The 21783-nt window shown below is 46.0% G+C and overlaps 1 protein-coding gene across 2 annotated transcripts in view; it reads right to left on the reverse strand.

Moving 5' to 3' along the window:
• The window catches only part of Prkcb (protein kinase C beta), a 347370-nt gene that overhangs the window by 19530 nt on the left and 306057 nt on the right, over positions 1-21783 (reverse strand). For both annotated transcript variants that reach the window (XM_050143274.1, XM_050143273.1), the window contains exons 14-16: positions 19472-19552; positions 19086-19193; positions 13218-13358 (exon numbers count right to left, since the gene is read on the reverse strand). In XM_050143274.1, the coding sequence (XP_049999231.1) occupies positions 13218-13358; positions 19086-19193; positions 19472-19552 (330 nt within the window). The remainder of the gene's footprint in view (positions 1-13217; positions 13359-19085; positions 19194-19471; positions 19553-21783) is intronic.

Consider the following 21783-nt stretch of genomic DNA (forward strand, 5'->3'; position numbering starts at 1 on the left):
CTGGGAACTTGGGGGTGAGGTGGGTTGGGGGTAAGGGGAAATGGGGTGAGAAAAGTGAGAAGGGGAGTATGAGGGGGATCTTGGGGGAATGGGATGGTTGGGATAAAGGAAGGGTGGATATGGGAACAGGGAAGTATATATCCTAATTAAGGGAGCCATCTTAGGGTTGGCAAGAGACTTGACTCTAGAGGGGCTCACAGGTGTCCAGGGAGATGTCCCCAGCTAGTACCTTGGGCAACTGAGGAGAGGGAACCTGAAATAGCCCTATCCTATAGCCATACTGATGAATATCTTGTATATCACCTTAGAACCTTCATCTGGCGATGGAGACCCACATTGGAGCACCAGACTGAGCTCCCAAGGTCCAAATGAGGAGCAGAAGGAGGGAGAACATGAGCAAGGAAGTCAGGACCGCGAGGAGTGCACCCACCCACTGTAACAGTGGGGCTGATCTATTGGGAGCTCACCAAGGCCAGCTGGACTGGGACTGAATAAGCATGGGATAAAACTGGACTTTCTGAACGTGGCAGACAATGAAGGCTGATGAGAAGCCAAGGACAATGGCACTAGGTTTCGATCCTACTGCATGAACTGGCTTTGTGGGAGCCTAGCCTGTTTGGATGCTTCAGTTGCTCGCTGCACAACTTTGGATGTGATTGGAAGTTTGATTTTTTTCAGATTTTCTTTAAAGGAAGATCAAAGCATGAAGTAATGAGGTCAAGAAAGACCTCGGGCCTGTGAGAGCAGGCAATTTCCAGGTCATGGATGACTCAATGGGAGAAATGTCAACTGAGTGTCGGGAGCTGATTATACCAGAAAGGAAGAGAGAACAAACGGTTGCTAACCAGAACCAGCTAGACCCAGCCACCTTGCCTAAGTCTTGTGCAAAGTTAGGTGGTGAAGCTGACTTCACAGTAAGGAGAGACTTCACAGTAAGTAAGTTCCTGAGAAGAGATTTTTAAGATGAAAACAAGCTGGCAGAAGAGGACCAGAAAGGAGTCAGAATGGATAGCTTGTCTACACAGTGGACCATTCCTCTCCCAGCAACAGAGAAACATATTCTTTCTTACTCATCATGCTCTGGTTAGCCAGGAATAGAGCTACTCTCTTGGCTCAGGGGGACAGATGACCCAGGCCAAGCCAATTAGCATAATCCATCCCCCTGGTGACATGCAATTGAAAAGAAGCATATGGCCTACTATTGCCTCATAAGTTTAAGTCTAAGGCTACCAGGAGCTTAGGGGATAAGACTCTTTCGCGGAAGTTTCTGGGAACCCCAGGAGCTGAGCTGTTTGCTGCCCCGTGTGCTGGTGATGTTGACTAAGCATAAATGTGAACTTGATCACATCAAGAGATGTCAGTCGAGCATACTTCTGGGATTCTTTCCAGAGACAACTGGATCTCAAGGCTCTAACCTATCCAATGCTTAATCCAACAGTAAATTTGAATTTTGAATGGACTTTTGGAGGTGATGGAACTGTGGAAGGTGGAATCTACCCAAAGGAAGCAGGTTGCTGGGGATGCTACCCCTTTCCTGTCTCTTTCTGTTTTCTAGCTGCCATGTGATGGGCAGTTCTGCTCTATCATGCTTTTCTGCTGCAAGGCTCTGCCTCAGACAGCCTCATACATAAGGAAACGGCTGGCCATGGACTCACACTCTGAGCCCAAATAAATCTCCTCCTACAAGTAGTTTCTGTTAGGAACTTGTCACGCAGGTCAAGGTCTTATTATCCCAAGGACCACAAAGTCTTCTGAGAAGAACAATTGATTAGAATTAGCAGAAGCAATCAAAGGAGATAGGAAATGGCATCTCCTTCCCACTGACTGAGACCACAGGTCAAGTCACACCTTAATAATCAAGGGTTTCCCTTCAAAGTCAGCCTGAATCAGGAGCCTAATTCCAACCACAAGAACTCTGGTTAATGTGAAAGGAAACTGGAAATAGATGTCTATGGAGAGATGGGAGGATGGGGTTCAGAGCAGGAATGGAGCGAAGTCACACAAAGAGGAGATAATGGTGGTCAATGATAGGCCAGGAATTTTAGGGCTGTTCACTTAAGCCCATCTACATGTTTCATTTCTTCCAGTCACTCGGGAGATGGGGTTTTCAGGAGAGTAAGGACCTTGAAGCTTTAGTGATAAGAACTTGAGAAAAGAAGCATTAGGGCTCACTCAGGGGACTTAGGAAAAGGTGACCTGGAAGGCTGAAGCCACAAAGACTGCATCCAGTGAGGCTCCATGCTGCCCATCTCCACTCATCACTGATGCTGAGGATGCTGAATTACGGCTCCGTTTGACTTTTGGTCCATTTCTCTTTTTGTTGGAAAGTCTCCCTGAATCCTTTCACTTTTCTTCTTGAGTCCCCCTCATCCTTTAGTCATGAGATTTCTGGGAGACTGTGATTATCATTTGAACCTACATGTGGGTTGACCAAAGATTCAAGAAACGGTCCTATCGAATATCTACCCAACTAGGACTATCCCTCAGGGAAATATGTGATGTCAAGATTAGATCAAGAGAAATTTAAACCTCACGCCTGCGTGGCTAAGTTTGATTCTTGAGAGAAGAAACATTATAATAGCAAAGAGCAATTTGGTGGGCTCTGAGGTGAAGGGGTAGGACTTCAAATTACTTGATGCTCAGACTTAGTTGCTGGGTGACCCTGGGTATGTTACTTAGCTTGTGGATCTGAGTGTGTTTCCTTAGATGTATCGGGAAATGAACATTAACTCCTCTCTCAAGGGGTTCGTGTGTGGGTGCAATGCGCTCAGTCAAGTTCATACAGCTCTACATTCTCTAGGAAAAGTAAATAATTTGACTACCATAACTGACTTGTTTTTAATGCTATAAATAGAAATAGCACAATAACAAAGCCCTGCATCTTAGCTCTGTCATATTCCCTGAGTGAGTCACTTAGCCAAACCTCTGGCCCTCTGTTGGATAAAGGAGCTGAATTTCCCTTTCTCAGGCAGTCTTTCAATACTTGACTTCTATTGTATTCCACTCATTATTGTCAGACACACCCTAACAGTTCCGTGGTCTCTCAGAGCACAGGTGTGTCCCATCCACCATTTCTGTTCAGCTGCTGACTTCCCTTCCAGGGGTCAGCTCAAAGTCACACACCTGGCAAGAGATTTTGGAACTTTGCTTGGCCCAGGCACTCGATAAAATTTCCAGTATCTGCAGGGAACCTGATTTGATCTTTACTCTAAATGGACTCTCCATGGGGACAGAGGGAAGATGGAAAGAGAGATGGGATGTCAGATCTCAGGCTGTGTTTCTAAGTGACTCTGGTCTACCTGTTGGCTAGTCTAGGTATTTTTGTCATGGTCTCTGCAAACTCTGCCCCATAGGGGTGCACACAGACCCTCCAGAGCAGGCTATCAAAACATCTCTTTCCAGAGCTTAAGCCTAGATCCTCCTTTAGGATGCTGCCCTACCCTGCTGCTCTCAGTCCACGCCTACTGTCTCTGTGAGACATGAAACCCAAGCTTTCAGAAGAAGGCAATCTGCATCTGCATCCTTTCCAACTCTGCCAGTGAACCGACAAAAGGTGCGAATATACTGCTTACTTGTTACAGTATTTTAAAATGAATGTTAAGTCACTTGAACTGTAAGAATTCTCAGTCTTTTCTCTTCCTTATTATGAGATAAATACTATTGGTTGTCATGGATCTCCATTAGCACGGTCCCAGACTTTACCAGGTGCTCCAAATTCATACAATAGTCTTTCCAGGGATTTCAGGCAGTGCGGAGTTCAGAGCTCAAGTCCTGACTCTGCCACCCTCTACTGCTAGATTGTAAGAAGCTTTTTAACTTCTTTAGGCTTCCCCCTCCCCCATCGTTACCATGACGATAACAACACACATGTTGAAGAAGCTGCTGTGAGAAATGGCATGAGATGATGCCTAAAAGACACTCAGGACAGTGTCCAGCACAGGCAAGAACTCAATATGTTTTCGAATACGTTTGAATAATGTGGGTTTTATCAGAATTACTGTAAGTCACAACGTTCAAAGAGCTATTGTTCTCTTGAGTATTTGGTACTTTGGAGGGGTTAAGTTCAATGCTTAAATAAATCATACCAACTAGAAGTTAGATCCCGTCCTTAAGCCTTGAATTTGGAGTTTGAATAGCAAACACACAAAGGTTACACTTTCTGGCTTCGATTCAGAAATGTCAGGACATCAAACACACCTTCCGCCACATGCACACCGAGACACTTACTCATACAGTAGAAAGGGCAATTGGGTTCGGAGGAGAATGTCACACGAGCAGAGCTGCAGCTCATTAAGGGGCACTGAAGCTTTTGACTTTATAAACAATGCTTTCAAGTGACAGAGCCACCGAGAAACCAAGTCCTGTGGGTATGAGCTCTTCCTGAAGCAGTGGCACCTTTGGACTCTCAAAGGATATGGGCAATGTGTGTGTGTGTGGAGGGGCTGTAGTCCATATATGGAAGTCAGAAAACTATCTCAAGTGTTGGTCCTTGGCATCCACCTTATTTCAGATATTAGGCAGGGTCTCCTTGTTCACAGCTGCATAGACCAGATAGCTGACCCTTGGGCTTCTAGGGATTTCTTGTCTCTGACTCCCATCTGACTGTTGTTAGAAACACATGCCATTGTGACCAATACACTCAACTCATAAGTGGGTTCCAGAGGTTTGGATTTAGGTCCTCATGCTTATGCAGCAAGCCCTCTACCCACCAAACCATCTCCCAGACCCAGCCATTTATGGTCAAAATTTGAAAACGGCATAGATCTTAAAGGGGCCAAGAGACACCCTGCAAGGAGCCTTATATCTTGAAAGATTTCTAGGCTCTCCTAATGTGGAAATGATGAAGCTTTATGTAAATAGGAAAGATAAGAATAATCAACAAGAGCAGAAATGACGGGAGTCAGCCTGTTGGAGATGGGAGAGGCCTGACGTGCAGGCTGGAGGGGGAAGAAGGAGGGACCAAGCATACTGATCATGTCTCTATGGGCTGGGTGGTTGCTTACAAGTCAATGCAAGGAGGTAGAGGAAGATGATCTGTCTTCTTTGGTACTGGAGACTGAATCCAGAGTCTCTTGCCAGCTAGGCAAACACTCTCATGGACTTTAACAGTTAGTGTTCTTTCTATTTTTGTTTTTGAAACAAGGTATCGCTGCATCACACAGGCTAGCCTGAATTCATTCCAAACAGGCAGGTCTGGAACTTGTGATCTTCTAGTGTAAGACTTCTGAGTGGCTGGAACCATAGACCTGTGCCAACAGGACCAGCTGAAAGGTGATCTTGATAGCTACTTCTCAGAGAGAATCCATGATCAGACTGCTCATATTTCCAGGGACTAGTCGAGCCGTACTCACCTACAGGGGGCAAGTGCATACACATGCCAGCACTTAAGACTCTATGGACTTCATGAACTGGATGTCCTGTGCCTGCCTTCCTTTCCCTGTGCCCTTCAGATACCTGCTTCTACGCTGATGGTTGGATAAGGTGATCTCAAGGTCATCTCAACGAGGCAGCTGGACAGTGGGCTGCTGCAAGACCTATGTTAGGACATTCCCGAGAGCCTCTCAGAGATGGGATGACAGGACTTTGTCATAACATGGGAACCCCAGGAAAATCTCCAACAGGCATTTCAGTTCCACCACGGCACTTCTCATACCGTGATGTCCGCGTACCGTTTCACGGCAAAATACAGACATTCAAGAAGGCGCAGCCTCAAAGCACCCTCTGCTATTGCACAGCAAAATTCTGAGATGCATTTTCTAGGCACAAGGATGACCTGGCCACAGTTCTCAGCATAAACAGTCACCTCCACTGCTGTGTCCTCCCAATGACAGAAGGAATACAACTTAGAGGGTGAGCACAACCTACTCTGTGCCCTGCAAACTGTGCTCTGAGCAGCAGGCGCTTTCCTGATAGTTATTCCCTTGGATCTTCTCCTACCAAACTCTGGTATGCTGGGCTTGACACTGAAAGAACAATCATGTGATTTCTGTTCGCCTATCTTCCATGCCATAACAGGCACTGAGTTGCCTACAAGATACCAGGAACTGGAGAAGGCCTGAGGATGCTGAAGTGAGCATCCCTCGAAAGGCTCCCAATTGGCTCCATCCTATCCACATCCCCACAGCCTCCTGCCTGGATTATTGACAGAGCCTCCACAGTTGCTTTCCTCAGTTTCAGACTTTTGTCCCCTGATTAGCCAGCATAATTCTTCTAAAGCCTAGCGTTAGGCCATTATTTCTCTGCTCACAGTTTATATTAAAAGCCAAAGATCATATAGTGTTCCACACCATCTCTCCTTCCCAAAGCCTCTTTGGTTTTTCTCCTTACCCACTGAGCTCAGATGCCTACACTCTGGGATCTTTCAAATATCTCCAGCAAGCTATCTTATAGCCTTTCCATGTGTTCCTAACACCTTATTCATGCCCCCGTCTTCCATGCATACACGGTTCCCTCCTTCACCTTCTGGCCTAGCAATAGGAAACTTGTGTGGAATGCAAAATCCCGGGCTCCACCCTCAGCAGTTTGTACCAGACTTTCAGGGGGACTTGTGCACACATGCAAAAGGAGCACTGATGCCTACTGCATTGGACCACCTGTGCAAGGACAGATAGCTGCAATCTGCAGCTCTCTCCGTGCAGTACCAAGGGTATAGTGCACTGCACCTTCTGATCCTTCTGTAGCATCCTCTCCCTGTGCACACTGTGCAGCCAAAAGGAGCCATGACAGCTTGCAGTGCAGCAGGCAAATTATAGCCCTTTATAAATACGATAGTAACTTACACAACAACCAATTTATCAGAGACACCCTGCTGTACATAAGAAAAACACTTTTTACTTTAATACACAGCTCTAAAGAATCCTTTATGCCCCATAACAGGGTGTGTTACAGCATCTCTTTTTATGATCATTCATTCATTTATTCAGTAAAAAAAAAATTCCAGCCCCTATTATGTGCTAAAACTTCAGTGAGGCATTGGGTCTGACACTGAAAAAACCACGGCCACAGTCTAGTCAAAACGACAGATGTTAAACTGAGCAAACAATTGCAAGAACATGGGATGAGTCTGTGAACAGGAGGCAAGCAGGTCCCAACTCAGGAATCAAGAGGCGCCTCCCTGAGGAGGTGATGTTCTTTGGATTTAATGAGGCAACACCTAGCTTCCAGGAGGGAGGAAGAGGAACAGGGGAAGGACTCTGGGTATCCCAGGCAATGGTTTTGCATTGGTAAAGCTGGCAAAGAGAGAAAAGGCTGGATGTTAAAGAAATAAAAGAAACCCAGGAGCATTGGTCCTTGGAGCTAGGAGCCCAGACTGTGGGAGGGAACACCTGGTCTTGGAAGGACTCAAAAGCCACATATGCCAAAGACCAATAGGTATTATGATGAGGTACCAGAAAGCTGGTGGGGGTTGCAAACAAGAGATTAATGTGACCAGATACACATTAAAGACACTATTGTATGGAGCTTGGGAGATAGCTCAGTCAGTAAATGGCTTTCCACACAAGCAGGAGGATCTGAGTTCAAATCTCCAGCATCCATGCAAAAAACAGGCACGGTGTTTTTAATCTGTAATCCTAGTGATGAGGAATGGGGAAGAGAGGAGGATTCCAGTGGGCTTGCTCGACCAGTCAGAGTACGTGAAACATTGAACTACAGATTGAGTGAGAGACCCTATCTCAAAAGAATAAGGTGGAATGGGCCAGAGGCAAACCCTCAGTGTTGACCACCAGCCTCCATGTGCATGAGCATGCGTGTCTCCTTCCACAGGAACACACACACACACACACCATTACTTTGTACCCTATGACAATACAACAACCTAGTATCTTTTCGTACAGTTCCAAACAATGCACTGCCAAACTGCTCCTTGCCACAACAGAAGATAGCACTGAGAACAAACAAAACCCATTAAAGCGATTTTAATGAACCACCCATAATAGCACCCTTCGCTGAAGTTTGAATATAGTCCTCTGCTTCTGCCCCTTGCGTTTTCTCTCCCTGAAGTCACTTAATAGCATGCATAAATCAGGCCCGTTGACAGGTACACACATGGCTTTTAATATCCAGCAAGGCACATGGAAGTCTGCACACTTGCCACAGGCATTTCTGAGATGACAGACAGATAAGAAGGATGAGGAAACACAGATCCTGGGGTGGGGGTGGGATAATCAAACCTGAATTTGCAATATGAGAGGAACATGAGCAGGAAGAATCAAAATGGGTGGACCATGCGTTTGTTACTGTTGTCAGCCCTGTGTGTGCATGTATCACACACTCACACACTCACACACGCACACACGCACACACACACTTTAGATAACTGTAGTTCAGAAATGATTTTTAGAGCTGGATGCAACCTCACATACCTGTAATCCCAACATTTGGGAAGCTGAGGCTGAAAGATCATGAGTTCAAGGCCAGCCTGGCTGCCACAACCCCCACGAACCAAAATAATTTAGAAATACAAGGATAAAATGTTGCATATTCACCAAACGCAAGGACACACAGAGAACTAGTTTTCTTGCCATTGCTCTCTGTAGTGGTTTGAATGAGAACGTGCCATATAGGCTCAGAGGTTTGAATGCTTGACCTCTGCTTGGTGGAACTGTTTGGGTGTGTTTAGGAGGTGTGGCCTTGCAGAAGGAGGCATGTTGCTGAGGGTAGGACTTCTTTGATGTCTCAAAGTCATGCCTTTCTCGGTTCACTCTCTCTGTTTCATGCTTGCTGCTCTATATGTGAGCCCTCAGCTTTTGCTCCAGCTGACATGCCTGCTGCTTGCTGCCATTATAGATTCTAATTCTTCTGGAATTATAAGTCCAAATAAACTCTTTTCTTCTATAAATTGCCTTGGTCATGGTGTTCTATCACAGCAATGGAAAGTAAACTAACACACTCTCTGAATTATATAAAATAATAGCTTTTTATATTTATATTATTAAATAGGTTTGCTTATAAATATAATATGTGTTTGTGTTATATTAATATTAAACATTAGAATTATTAATTATTATAATTAAATATTGATGCTAGGTATTGATATTATTTTATTTGAATATTATGCATTTATTTGTTATGCTGATTATTTATGAAGAATTGCTTATTTTATTTATAAATGTTTATTAAATATAAACATTAAACATATATTTATATATCACTTACTTTTAATATATATAATAGCTAATCTAGAAATGATTTAAAGTAGGATATGAGTAGGTTCCATTTAGATATTACCCATTTCATATAAGAGACTTGAGCCTCCATGAATTTTGGAATCCTTGAACCAAAACCCCACAGATACTGTGGGACAAATGTATTTCTAAATCTATCAAGGGAGATCAAGGTGGGCCCTATTTCCCTTTGAGCTAGTGGTAAAATATCTGGAAACACATGCCCTATTCTGGCTACTGCATTTTGAAATACATTATTATACCCACATGAGGGAATGCAGGATATTGTGTGGTTAGAAATAATACCAAGGTAGAACAATTGAAGGCTCTTGTTGACCATTCCTAGCAATTATTCAATTACCTAATTATTATAAGAAGAATTATTGATGTTAATAACTTAATAATTGATGGTACTGGTTTTATCAATGATAGACAGCTACTTTTTCCTATTGCCTATGAGCCAGGCACAGACTAGATGTGCATGTACATGCCCATGCATGCTGTGTGTGTGTGTGTGTGTGTGTACGTGTGCGTGTGTATATGCAGGTACCCATATATGTGCAAAAGTGTGTGTATAAGCCAGAGAACAATCTCTGATGCCATTTTTCAGAAGCTATCCAATTTGTTTTCTGAGATAGCTTGCCTCATTGTCCTGGAACTCCTCAATTCAACTAGTCTAGTTTGTCTGCAAGCCTTAGAGAGCCCCCGTGTCCACCTCTCCAGAAGTGAGATTAACAGCATGAACCACTGCCCTGAACTCGGGTCTTCATGGTTATATGGCAAGGATTTTACCAAATGAGCTACTGCTCAGCCCGTGAACCTTTTACATTCATGATCCTTAGTGGGAATAGTCACAGATAGCATCTCAGTCGGAAGGAACTCCTAACTGCTCACAAATACTACTAACAGGAACTGGCTAAATGTTACCCCTGCTTGATCCATCAATACTCCAGGAGGTTACAAAATACTCCACGGGCCACATGTGGGCCATAGATGTGTTTTTATTTGCCCTGAACGCTGTTTAATTTTTAAACATTTGTTGCCAATTATGAAGAAATAGTGAGATTTCTGTTAAGAAGTCCTGGTTCCCAGCTTCTAATGGGAGCATGAAGCCTGGGCCTCGCCGAGCCTCAGCTCTTCACCGTGGCTTTCCATCCTTCTCCTGTCCCTCACAGCCTGCCTTCTTTCTCTGAAGTACCTGAAACTCAGTCTGCGATGCATGCCAAAGTCACCACCCCACCCCCAAATGACAGAGGGCCAGTCTCTCATGTAACCAGCTCTTCTCTCTGCCACCTTCCTCTGGCTTCTGCCGCTCTCCCCTTTCTGAGTGGTTCTCTCAGCCTACAGCATACCTCAGATTCCCCACAGGGCTTCCTGGACTCACAGCATCCAACTCTGCTACAGGACTTCCTGATTCGGGGTATCTAGGGTTGGGTCCTAGCCATTTAATTTGAACATGGTTCAGACTGATGCTGTTGCTGCTGACCCAGGGACCACCATTTGAAAGCCACTGGTCTGCAACCCAAACACAAGTTCCTAATGTCCAGTGGGTTCCTTGCTAATGAACCTGGGCAGAGTAAGGAAAGGCGAGGTTCACATTTTGAGGCCTTACAAGTAGTCTTGCAAAAACTAAATAGAGGGGGGCACTGTTGAGATGACTTGGCGGCGGGGGTTAAATGCTTTCTGTGCAAGCATAATGGCTAGAAGATCTTGGCTTTCCTGAATCCATACAAATGCTCTGTGTGTGTGTGTGTGTGTGTGTGTGTGTGTGTGTGTGTGTGTGACAGTCCACTTGTAATTCCAGATCTTAAGAAACTGAGACAGGGCCTTCATATCAACCTGGCTAGCCAAGCCAGTTCTATTCGTGATCTGGGTTTATGTGGGAGACCCTGTCACAGTGAAGAAGGTGGAAAGCAATCAAGGAAGAGTCCAGTAAGTAGCCACCTTCAGTAGCCACCTTCAGGTCTCCACCTGCACATGCATACATCCTGGACACAAATATGCTCATATACTTGTACACACACACACACACACACACACACACACACACACACACACACACACGTCATTACCTTACCTCTGAAACACTAGTTTCCTGAACAAAGAATTTGTCCACCCCTTCCAAATCCACCTTTTGATTTATTCCCAGTGGGTTCAGGAAAGGCAGCTGTACTGCCAAGGACAAGCGGTCCCACCTCCACCCCAGGACTGAGCACAGACGCTACCTAAGGAACAGTACTACTAACTTGCCTCCCGAAGATCCTAAACCCAAGACACTAACTCCTCTGTGGCATCGCTGCCCACCATAGTCAATTCTCTTTGAGAACCTGTCGTGTACAAGTGCCTGCGAGCATCACAACGATCCTCCACGCAGAAGCCATTATCTCGCTGCACTACAGAGGATGACAATAAATAGGTCAGAGAGCACTTGACTGGTTTTACCATCTCTAAAACAGCCAGGAGACAGCGGCTACTCACTGTTGATCGGATGCTCTTAAGAGTGCCGTGCTCCGGCCTGTGTCACTGTTTAAGAGGAATGATACGACACCCGGAAATAACGTCATATGGGTGTGCTTTCAGGAGGGGTTTACAGGATGTCAGGATTTCAATACATGCTCACAAGTCTCCCGAGCGTCTAGAGAGGGCGGGTCTCTGCTGGATATTTTGGGAAGACTGGTCAAGTATTAATCTAGAATATTCAACAATGGAGAAAAGTCCCAGTCTGGAATGGACTGCTTCCATTGGGGCTGGCTTCTCAGCACTCAGATGCATTCAGCAAGAGGCTCGGGGGGGGGGGGGGGGCTGCCAGGCTGTAGTTCTAGGCATTTGGAGCAAAGAGACAGGGTACTTTTATAGGGCTCTTGGGTGAGCCACCTGGGAGATTTTCTTGTCCCTTTAACCTAGACTTTCTAGAAAGCTTCCAATGGAGTTAGACTGCCCAGGATATGGTTCTCCCTCCTTCCCATCCGAAAGCAGTTGGGTGACCTCTGGGAGTCTCTACCTTCTTCTCCCAGCTCCCAGAACAATAACCAGCCTTCTAGGCTGTTATGAGGGTTTAATTAGATGTTGTATGTGAAATGCTTAACATGGCACCTAGCACATAATAAATGCTCAAGAAATTAACAATTATCACATCGAAATAACTATCATTATCACCTTCTTCACCTGAAAACTGAGACCCCCTACAACTTCAGGTGTCAATGACAATGTTTATGTTCACTTTTCAGCCTCCTTCAGGAGTTTCACAACATTGTAATAAAGTCCCCAGGTCTGCACTGTACTTAACATTAACAAAGAAATACCCACCCAACAGAATCACAGTTCTGATCCAAACAGCCAATGCCCACCTTCCTACCCCAGAAGCCGTCAAGAACCCTACTGGGTCTTTGGGGTGGCAAATTTCTCCCATGGATTATAGGGGAATGGGAAGTGTTTATTCTGCATGAAAGCCTATCTACATCCAGCCTCCAGGAAGTCTGTGGGTCAGGAGTCTCAACCTCTGCTTCCTGTTCCTTCACCTGGGGAAAGGGCTGGCTGGTGAACCGCTCTCAGTTACCGAATCAGAGGTGGTACTGTATGTTTCTCTGAATTCAATTGAAATACCATTGAGATAAACAACATGACCTTTTCAATGTCAGTCTGGAGAGAAAATGACAAGGTTGAACTGAGGAAGGAAGGAGGGCAAAATTAGATTCTTCATCACATTTCCAGAATATGTCTGGACTCTGCTCACCCAAGAACCACCCCCAAAAAGGTGTCAGCTCAAACAGTTACAGTAATTGAATCAGAGCAGCAGCAGCAGCAGCAACAACAACAACAAAAACCTCCATATCAATTGTCTTCCCCATTATTTACAGAGGCCTGGCTTTGCAATAGAAACCTCCATGTTGGGATCCAGTGACTTGGAAGCAAATGGGGAGGGAGGCACCCACAGACATATTCAAGTGGATGTGTCGATGCACACACCCCAGAAAGCATTCGAGGCACACACCCGCAAAAGAAAGAACATCTTGTATCTAAGGACCAGCCAGCCAAAGAGGGGAGTTTACTTACAGCTTTTGGTTTATATGGTGGCTGAATCTCCTTGCGTTCGAGCTTCTCCCAGTCAATATACCGGAAAAATGCATGTTCTTTAATGTCCCGTTCCCCTTCAGGCCCACAACCCAGACGCTTGCCTGGGTGTTTGGTCATTAGCTAAAAGAGGGGGAAAGAAAAAAATAAAACATTGAACAGATTGCAGGCCAGGACGTGAGCGCCGTGAGAAACAGTTAACCCAACGAGGGAGGAAAGGAGCATAGTGAAGAAGATCAACCAGTCTTACTCTTGCAATAGAAACCTCCATGTTGGGATCCAGTGACTTGGAAGCAAATGGGGAGAGAGGCACACACAGACATATTCAAGTGGATGTGTCGATGCGCACACCCAGTGACAGTTTCTTAGCCAGATCTCTGTGGGAGGGAAGCCTAAAATGATGCCCATCCCAGAGCAAAATCCTACAGGGCTAAATCAAATCAAAGCTCCAATGTGGCCTTGAACTTCACATTAAAAATGTCACAGGCTGCGTTTGGGCTCAAGAATGAGTCTCTGTGTTACTGGTGCACCTAAGGAAGACAGTTGCTATTTCTTCAAAACCCCTTCCCCTCCTGTCGTGAGAAACACTGACATTTGGCCAACTGGAAGGATGCATTCATTCAGATGCTGTTTGCATTTCTCAGAAAAGCACTTGTAAAATGGGGGAAAAAACCAACAACAAACAAAAGAAAAACATTAGTCAAATGGACCCAAGTTTCAAGTAATTACTTTCAGAACACTCATTAAATAGTCAAAACCTAGCCCAGCTCATTTTCCCCGTATCACACATCACCCTCCGCTGAGGTTTCTTTGGTGTTCTGTTTAAATTACTTAATTATCAACACTCCCCATCTTTGTGTCTGGCAGCCAGGGCTAAATAACAAGATGAATAGATGCAGAGATGAAACCAGCCAGGCTTCCTGTTCGAAATGAACCTGAAGCCACATGCCAGGGTCTCTGATCTCAAGACGCCAGCAAGGGAACAGATGAGAGAAAGAAGGAGGAGGTGACGATTCCAAAAGAGAAGGGAGACGACTCGGAGGGGATGTAGAAACAAGGGAAAGGAGTGAGCCGCAAAGCCGAGCTGACACCAAGCACCCTCGGGTTTGCCCACAATTGGATGACTGTGGCGAAAGAGGGAACCTAGCAATTCATTCTGAACTGCTGCACATTTGACTTGACTCCTGCCTGTGAGATGCTCACAGCCACAGGCACACGCTGTCCATGTGTGCTTTATCTCCCAAGGAGCCAAACTACCTCAAACTCAGTATTCTCAGCTTTTTTTCCCACGTGAAATGACAAGGCAACTGGTCCTCAGAGAACTCAAACAACAGTAAGGACTTGCAGAGTGACCACAGGTGGGATCTGGTCCCTCTTCAGCCTAGCTCCAAAAAAAAATTTTTTTTTCACCATACAGGGTTTCTCTGTGCTGCTTTGGAGCCTGTTCTGGAACTAGCTCTTGTAGACCAGGCTGGTCTCAATCTCACAGAGATCCACCTGCCTCTGCCTCCCGAGTGCTGAGATTAAAGGCGTGCGCCACCTCGGCCCAGATAAAATTTGGGCTTTTAAGAGAAATGGGAGCCAGGCATGATGGTGTATGCTTGTGATCCCAGCACTTCATAGGCTGAGACAGGAGGATTGCAGAAGCCCAAGGTCAGCTTGGGCTTCATAAGGAGATCCTGTATCAAAGTGGCAGATGAGAGAGAGAGAGAGAGAGAGAGAGAGAGAGAGAGAGAGAGAGAGAGAAACTCGGGACAAATGACTGTGATGCCTCTAGCATACCAAAGCACACACTGGCCTCCAGGTACCCGTGGCTCTTCTCACCTGCCCCCCAAACTTCTCCAGCTTATCTTTTGTCCCCCTCTCTTGCCTCCTCTTTTGCACCCCTCTCTTGGTCATCTTTGTCTGTACTTTGTTCTCTTCCTCTCTCACCCTCCCCACTCTCTCTCATTTCATGGCCTGGTTTAGTTGCCTGGTAATGCTCAGTATACTGTTTTCTCTTTCTTCTCTGGACTCTTTCAAATGTCCCTGGCTGTTCTCTCTCTCTCTCTCTCTCTCTCTCTCTCTCTCTCTCTCTCTCTCTCTCTCTCTCTCTCATATCTACATTAAAAACCTTCTCCTTAACCTTGGAGTCGTCATGTCCTCACTTTATACACTCTGCATGTGGTTTTCCCAGAGGTATTTGTGGTCTGGCTTGGTCAGGAAAAGTCAATGGAGGGCAAGCAAATTAAGTCAAGCCTTGGCATTTACGTTGGGTTTGGATGGATAGAAAGAAAGTCTGGGACAGTGTTTTTCAAGCTTTTTAATACTGTGACCCCTTAATACAGCTCCTCATGTTGGTGAGATCCACAACCATAAAATTATTTTCATTGCTACTTCGTAACTGTAATGAATTATAATATAAATATCCGTGTTTTCCAATGATCTTAGGTGACCCCAAGGGGTTGTGATTCACTGGTTGAGAACCACTGATCTAGACAGTCTCAGCCCCGATAACAATAACACCAACAATGTTTCTGTGGACTGAGCACAGCATGTGTCTGTGCTAAAGGTAGCCCAGCCATTATCTCTAACTCTTGAATCTTACAGAAACACTCTGAGGCTTCAGTAACTATTTTTCCTGTTTTCTCGATAAGGAAACTGGTCCAGAGAAGTAAAATCACCCACCTAATGTCACACAGCCAAGGAGACGAGTGAGGCGAGTGTGTGGATGTGTGTATACATTTGTGTGTGAGTGCATGTACACGCGGAGTCCAGAGATCTGCCTCTCATGTCTTCCTCAGTCACTCTCCACCTTGTTTGCCTGGAACTCCCCCAATTTAGCTAAGCTAGCTAGTCAGCGAGCCCCAGGAACCCTCTGTTCTCTACCTACCCATTATTGAGATGATGGATGTGTGCCACCATACCTGGCTTTTTTATGTGAGCTCTGAGGACTGAACCCGGGTCTCCATGCATGGCAAGTACTTTACCCACAGAGCCTCCTCCCCAGCCCCAGGTCGGGTTTTGAATAGCTCAGCTCTCCCAGCCCACTGTAACTCGGTCTCTGTTTATTTTTACTTCAACTTGCCAGTCTAGGCTTGTGTCCGCTTTCAGCATACTGGCCATGGAAATCTAAACAAACCTTTTCTGCTTTCACTGAAAGCAGTTTTTCTGGAAAACAAGGTGTTTATTTTTTTAATGAGCTAGACATATACAAGAAGATGGTATCTGTGGGAAAGATGTCTGCTTTTTCAGATCCCTTGTAGGCAGGGAGACGACAAGCAAAGACGCGCCACTGTGGGCACACAGAGCGGGAGGAGGCTCTGCCTGGTTCCCACACTCCGCTCTGGTGCCTGAAGCCATGTAGACAGCTGGATGTAATCACTGTTCCCATCTCGGCTCACCTCCCAGACTCCTCTCCTGGGGCCCTCTGCTCTGGAGGAAGCATTTGGCTCTTGGCTTATACATCACTCCTACTTCGAAGGAGTAGCAGCCTTGAGGAGAGAGCCCACACTGCACTCTGCCCACTGACCACAGAGCACTGCCCCCAACACTGCCAGCCAAGAGAGGCGCTCTGGTTCATCATGAAGGTTATGGATCCTGGATTGATAGGAAACCGCTCCACCAGGCAAAGTGCTAATTGGAGCTGAAGCTGAAGGCAGCTGACCTGAAAAACTTTCTCTCCTCCATGACCCACTTAGAACCCCCCAGCTGTCCAGGCAGGGATGGACTTAGCAAGTGGAAGCCCAGGAGCGTGCATCGGACACCTACTACACCCTAGCCACGCAACAAGAGTCCTCTTCCACGGCCTCGCTCAACGGTCTTGGAAATGGCTCATTAAGTACTTTTATTTTGTTTTTAGAGCCGAAGAAGAGGAAGAAGCCTAAGGATTCAAGGGAATCGCTCAAAACCACACACCTAAGAAATGAGAGGACGTGGATTTACGGGGGCCTTTTGATCTCCTAAATCCTTCATTTTTCAAATTCCCCTGTTGCAGGGGGGACACAAGCTCAAACGCCAAGAGGAGCCTGGCACCAGACAGAGAAGTGACAGCATTAGTCATATTGGAGATGGCCTGAGGGTTCTGGAGCAGAATCCAGTCTCTGGTCTAAGTGATTTATAGGCATTAACTGGTTTAATCATCAAAGGACCCTACGTGCAGGGCTGTTATTGGCCTCAATCCGTAAATCAGGTCAAACAGCTCCCCCACGATCACAGTGGCTCATATCTTTGGACTTGAATTTGAACCCAGATGGAATCTGGCCGTTATGTTTTTGCTTGCTTGTTTTTACAAACTGGAGAAGGCACGTCCCATCCAGAGGGGACTGTGATTTCCAATCTTACGAACAGATGCTTTGTAGGAATGACAGGCCAATGTGGCAGCTGAAAACCTAAGGGTTTTAGGGAACATCTAGCCCTTCAGATGTTGGGAATCATTAAACAAAGTCTTCGTGATTGACTTTCTTCCGCTTCCCTCCTGACAGAATGTCTCCAGAAGCCCCATTGGCCTCTGTCTGCAGCCTGTCTTATCTTTGGGCTTTGCCAATGCTCTGGATAAACCTTTGAATCTCCTCTGTGCTCCTGGTTTTTCTTCTCTCCCTGCCTCACACCCTCCAAGGGAAAAAAAAAACCTGGAACCAATTTAACTTGAGACTGAGGCTAATTCACACGTGGCCTCCCTAGAGATGTCTACATCCTCACTTGTATAGCTCAAATACCACGCTCAGGTGACTGGCCAGGTGGGAGTTCAGGTAGTGTTACAAGGTATTTTCAAGCTGTGAGGTTGGCCCAGCTCATGTCACCGGGGCCAAGACTCAGGCTGAGCTGCCTGATTGTTGTTGATTTCCTTAGCCAAAGCCACCATAGACGGCTTCTGACTAGGGTCAAGAAGAGCCGGGCTGGGTAGGGCGGGGGGGGGGGGGGTATGCACTATCCCAGAGATGTATGATACAGCCCTGTCATGTGAAGACACACAAGGGGAGCCCTGTGCTCAGGCACAGCCAGAGCCTAACCTTTAGACCTCGCCTTCATTGTTGGCCTTTGTAAAAACTCTGTCTCAGAGTGCAGCTTTCACACTGCGGTCATGGGTGAGAGAGTGCATCCTTTGGACAATGTGCTTAAAAGCAGTGTGTTCTGAGCCACATTGCAGGGCAGGGGTGTGGGGTGTGGGTGGAGTTTCAGAACACTAGCGCTCAGAGTTAGGCTCTGGGATGGAGCCTCAGTCTGTATAGTCTGAAAAGCACAGGTTGGATCCAACACAAGATGTAGCACAGCCTTTACCCGTAAACTCCTGTCTGGCTTTCTTCACAGGTACTATTTCCACAAATTGCAGGTATGTAACTGTCTGTGCTCTTTCAACTGTGTGTATATGTGCACATAAGTGTTTTCACGCCTGTACACTACAAGATGCGGGCAGCTTGTGGAACAGTACATTTAAATCATCTTATCCAGGCAATCCCTTAAAATCAACACTGCCTGGAATTTTCTTACAACAAGAGCCATAGAATTTTAATATTACCTGAACACACACACACAGTAGAGCAGGCAAGTAGACCATACTACGCCCTTCCCCATGGTTCCAGCTCTTGGGCAGAGTCTCTGTCTCCCACCTCCTTCATTCCATATGTATATCCTTGTGTAAGGGCTTGGGACTCCTGCCCCGCCAAAAGAAAGACTCTAGACCTTAGTTGCCTCTACAGACCTTGGCGCAATTGAGAAGGAAGCTCTCTTTTTTTGGGAGAGGACAGCTTCATAGCTGGGTTCTGGTGTCAGCAGCAGAGCAACAGATGTTAAGCCTCTGTCGCATACTAGTTGGGGCACAGCCTGCACCCCTTGCATAGTAGTCCCGGCCTTGAGTGCCAAACTACTTACCCCTTTGCAGATGGCCACAGCTTCCTTGGACATGGATTTGGGATATGCCACATTGTGCTCCATGATGGACTGGAACAGTTCATCCTCATCCTCCCCTTCAAAAGGTGCCTGTGGAGCAGAGGGCAGGGTGGCAGAGGAACCCTTGCCTGGCCCTCCTCCCAGCTTTCTCTGACCACCAGGACTTCCTCCCAGCTCCCATCTCAAGGCGAGACATGCCAGGGCTTTCATGAGAGAGAAGATGATCAACAAACTTAAATAACCCCAAGGCCAGGCAAGTCAGAGGTGCTAAGATGTATGAGCTATGACCGAGTCGTCACTTTCTTCAGAGACCGTGTGGCTGAAAGTGGAGGACCATTTTTCTCACAGATCACTTAAAATTCAATTACCTGGCCGGCCAGCATTTCATAGAGCAGCACTCCAAATGCCCACCAGTCCACAGACTTTCCATAGGGCTGATACGCGATGATCTGGAAAACAGAACGCACCCTATCAGAGCGGCAGGCAGGCCCTGTGGCTGGAGACTGAATTCACAAAGGAAGAGTGGACTAGCAATGGGCCAGAGAGTCTCAGGTATGGCCCTGACCTTCTGTGCAAGGTGACCGTGGCTGACACACTCCCAGATTTGAGCGGGGTCTCACAAAGTGAACAGAGAGGACAGGGTGTACCCAAGCTGTTTCCTCACATTTGATGCTTGGGGGAATGAAGCACACACATCGCCAAGGCCCCTGCAGCTGGGCAAACATCTGTGTGTGCCACCTTGCCTTTTTAAGCACCGGGGGCGGTGTGATGTTTTGAATTTCTGTGTATGACATTTTCCCGAGGAGCAGCTATTTTTGTTTCTCACTATAGAGTAAAAACATCTACACAATAATGTTGATATACTTAACGCCACTGAACCACATACTTAAAGACGGTTAAGATGGTAAATTTTACAACACGTGGGATTTTTGTTTTTCATCTGTTTGGCTTATTTGATTTTTTTTTTTGAAGGTGGGGATTCAGCTCAGGGCCTCATGAATTCTGGGTGGCTTACACTGACCCACACTCCCAGCTCTGTATGGTTCTTTTGAACCACGATTAAAATATAACAGTTTAAAATGTAAGCGTATTTGTGATTATTTTGCATCTGGTTTTATTCAGAAAGTAGAGATATGGTAAAAACAAAATTGTAAGAAACCATCCATAATTCTTTGTCAAGAGAAAAATCATGACAAAACAAGGTCTGTTCCCTGCTCCATGACTGTATATCAGATAGGGTGTTTGTTATTGACTGTATATTAAATGGGATATGTAGGCATGACTACATAGTAAAAAGGGTGTGTATCTATAGCTATATTAAACAGGGTCTGTCTTCTGCTTAAGCACAGGCACTTCAGAGGTGGACACTGTTAGGATTCAGGCGTTATGCCTGTCACCTGGCAGGATGAACCTAGGCAGTACCCTGGCCAGCCCAGGGTCCTATGGCTGCTGCATCACTACCTAGTCTGTACACAGGTGCAAAGGTCCCTTTAAGAGAGAAGCTCCGCCCACCCCATCTCTCTTTTCCCACTGCTCTTCTGAAGAGGCAGGCTGGTCCTTCCTCTTCTTCCTCTTCCTCTCTGTACTTCTCTTTCTTTCTTCCCTCTCCTACTCCCTTTATCTCAATAGAACTCCCACATAAGCCCTGTCTGCATGGTGTATTTGTCTCCCACCCTCCGTGAGGCCTCTGGCTCTCACCCGCCAAGGTCTCTCCTGTGCTGTTTTACAACAGACACTCCATGGAGTGTGCTCTTCACTCTGCATTTCCATCCGATTTGTCTGTTGACACACTGGTTGCTTTTTAGGATTTTATTTTTACTTTGAATTATGAGTGAATGTCTCTATGTACGAGCACATGCATATGAGTGCAGTGGCCCCGGAGGCTCGCTCAAATTCCCTTGGAGCTCAAGCTATAGGAGTCATGAGCCACCTCATAAGGGTACTGAGAACCAAATTCGGGACCTCTGGGAAAGCAGTGGGCATGCCTAGTCACGGAGTCATATCACCAGACCCCACCATTAGATTTTATCTCTGCATTGGATCCCACTGAATGTATATACACACAAAAATCTGTCTTAAATTCCCAATTGTCCAATTGCTTCCATAAATTAAATAATCAAATGGCACCTATGGCTGCCTGGTTTTGAAAGCTGTGTGACTACCATCCAGGGTGTAGAGTGGAGAACCAGCTGTGTCAAAGGCAAGGAAGATACAGCACAGGCTGAGGGCTGAGCTTTGTAGGCCAGAGGGTCTAATGCATCCTGATAGCTATTTGCCAGTATGGCCTAAAGGAAAGGTACTTAACTTCTTCTACAGACCAGATACACTATGTATGCATTGGGGTTGTTGTAATGAATGAGATACTGAACACCTCTTATATCGCATCCTTCAGGTTGCCTTTTGTTAGAATGCTCTGTAATTCAGTTATTTCTTGTTTTACTCAATAAAGGCATTGGAGTAAATGTTATAAAGACAATGTCTGCTTCCTGAAGCCTGCCTCCCACCCTGGCTTCTTTCCAAGTCAGAAACCCATAGATGATGGTCAAGGATAAAGACTTCCATCAGCTAAGAGTCACGAGTTCCAGGGCTCTGCAGGACAACATGGCTATGGCAGTTAATACCAATGAGTTGTATCTGGAAAACTACGGTGACTGCCAGGGACTGGCGCACACACCTGCAA

This window comes from Alexandromys fortis, unplaced genomic scaffold (genome assembly GCF_014885135.2).
Source record: "Alexandromys fortis isolate MF-2015 unplaced genomic scaffold, M_Fortis_MF-2015_v1.1 scaffold_45, whole genome shotgun sequence".
In the NCBI taxonomy this organism is placed as follows: Eukaryota; Metazoa; Chordata; class Mammalia; order Rodentia; family Cricetidae; genus Alexandromys; species Alexandromys fortis.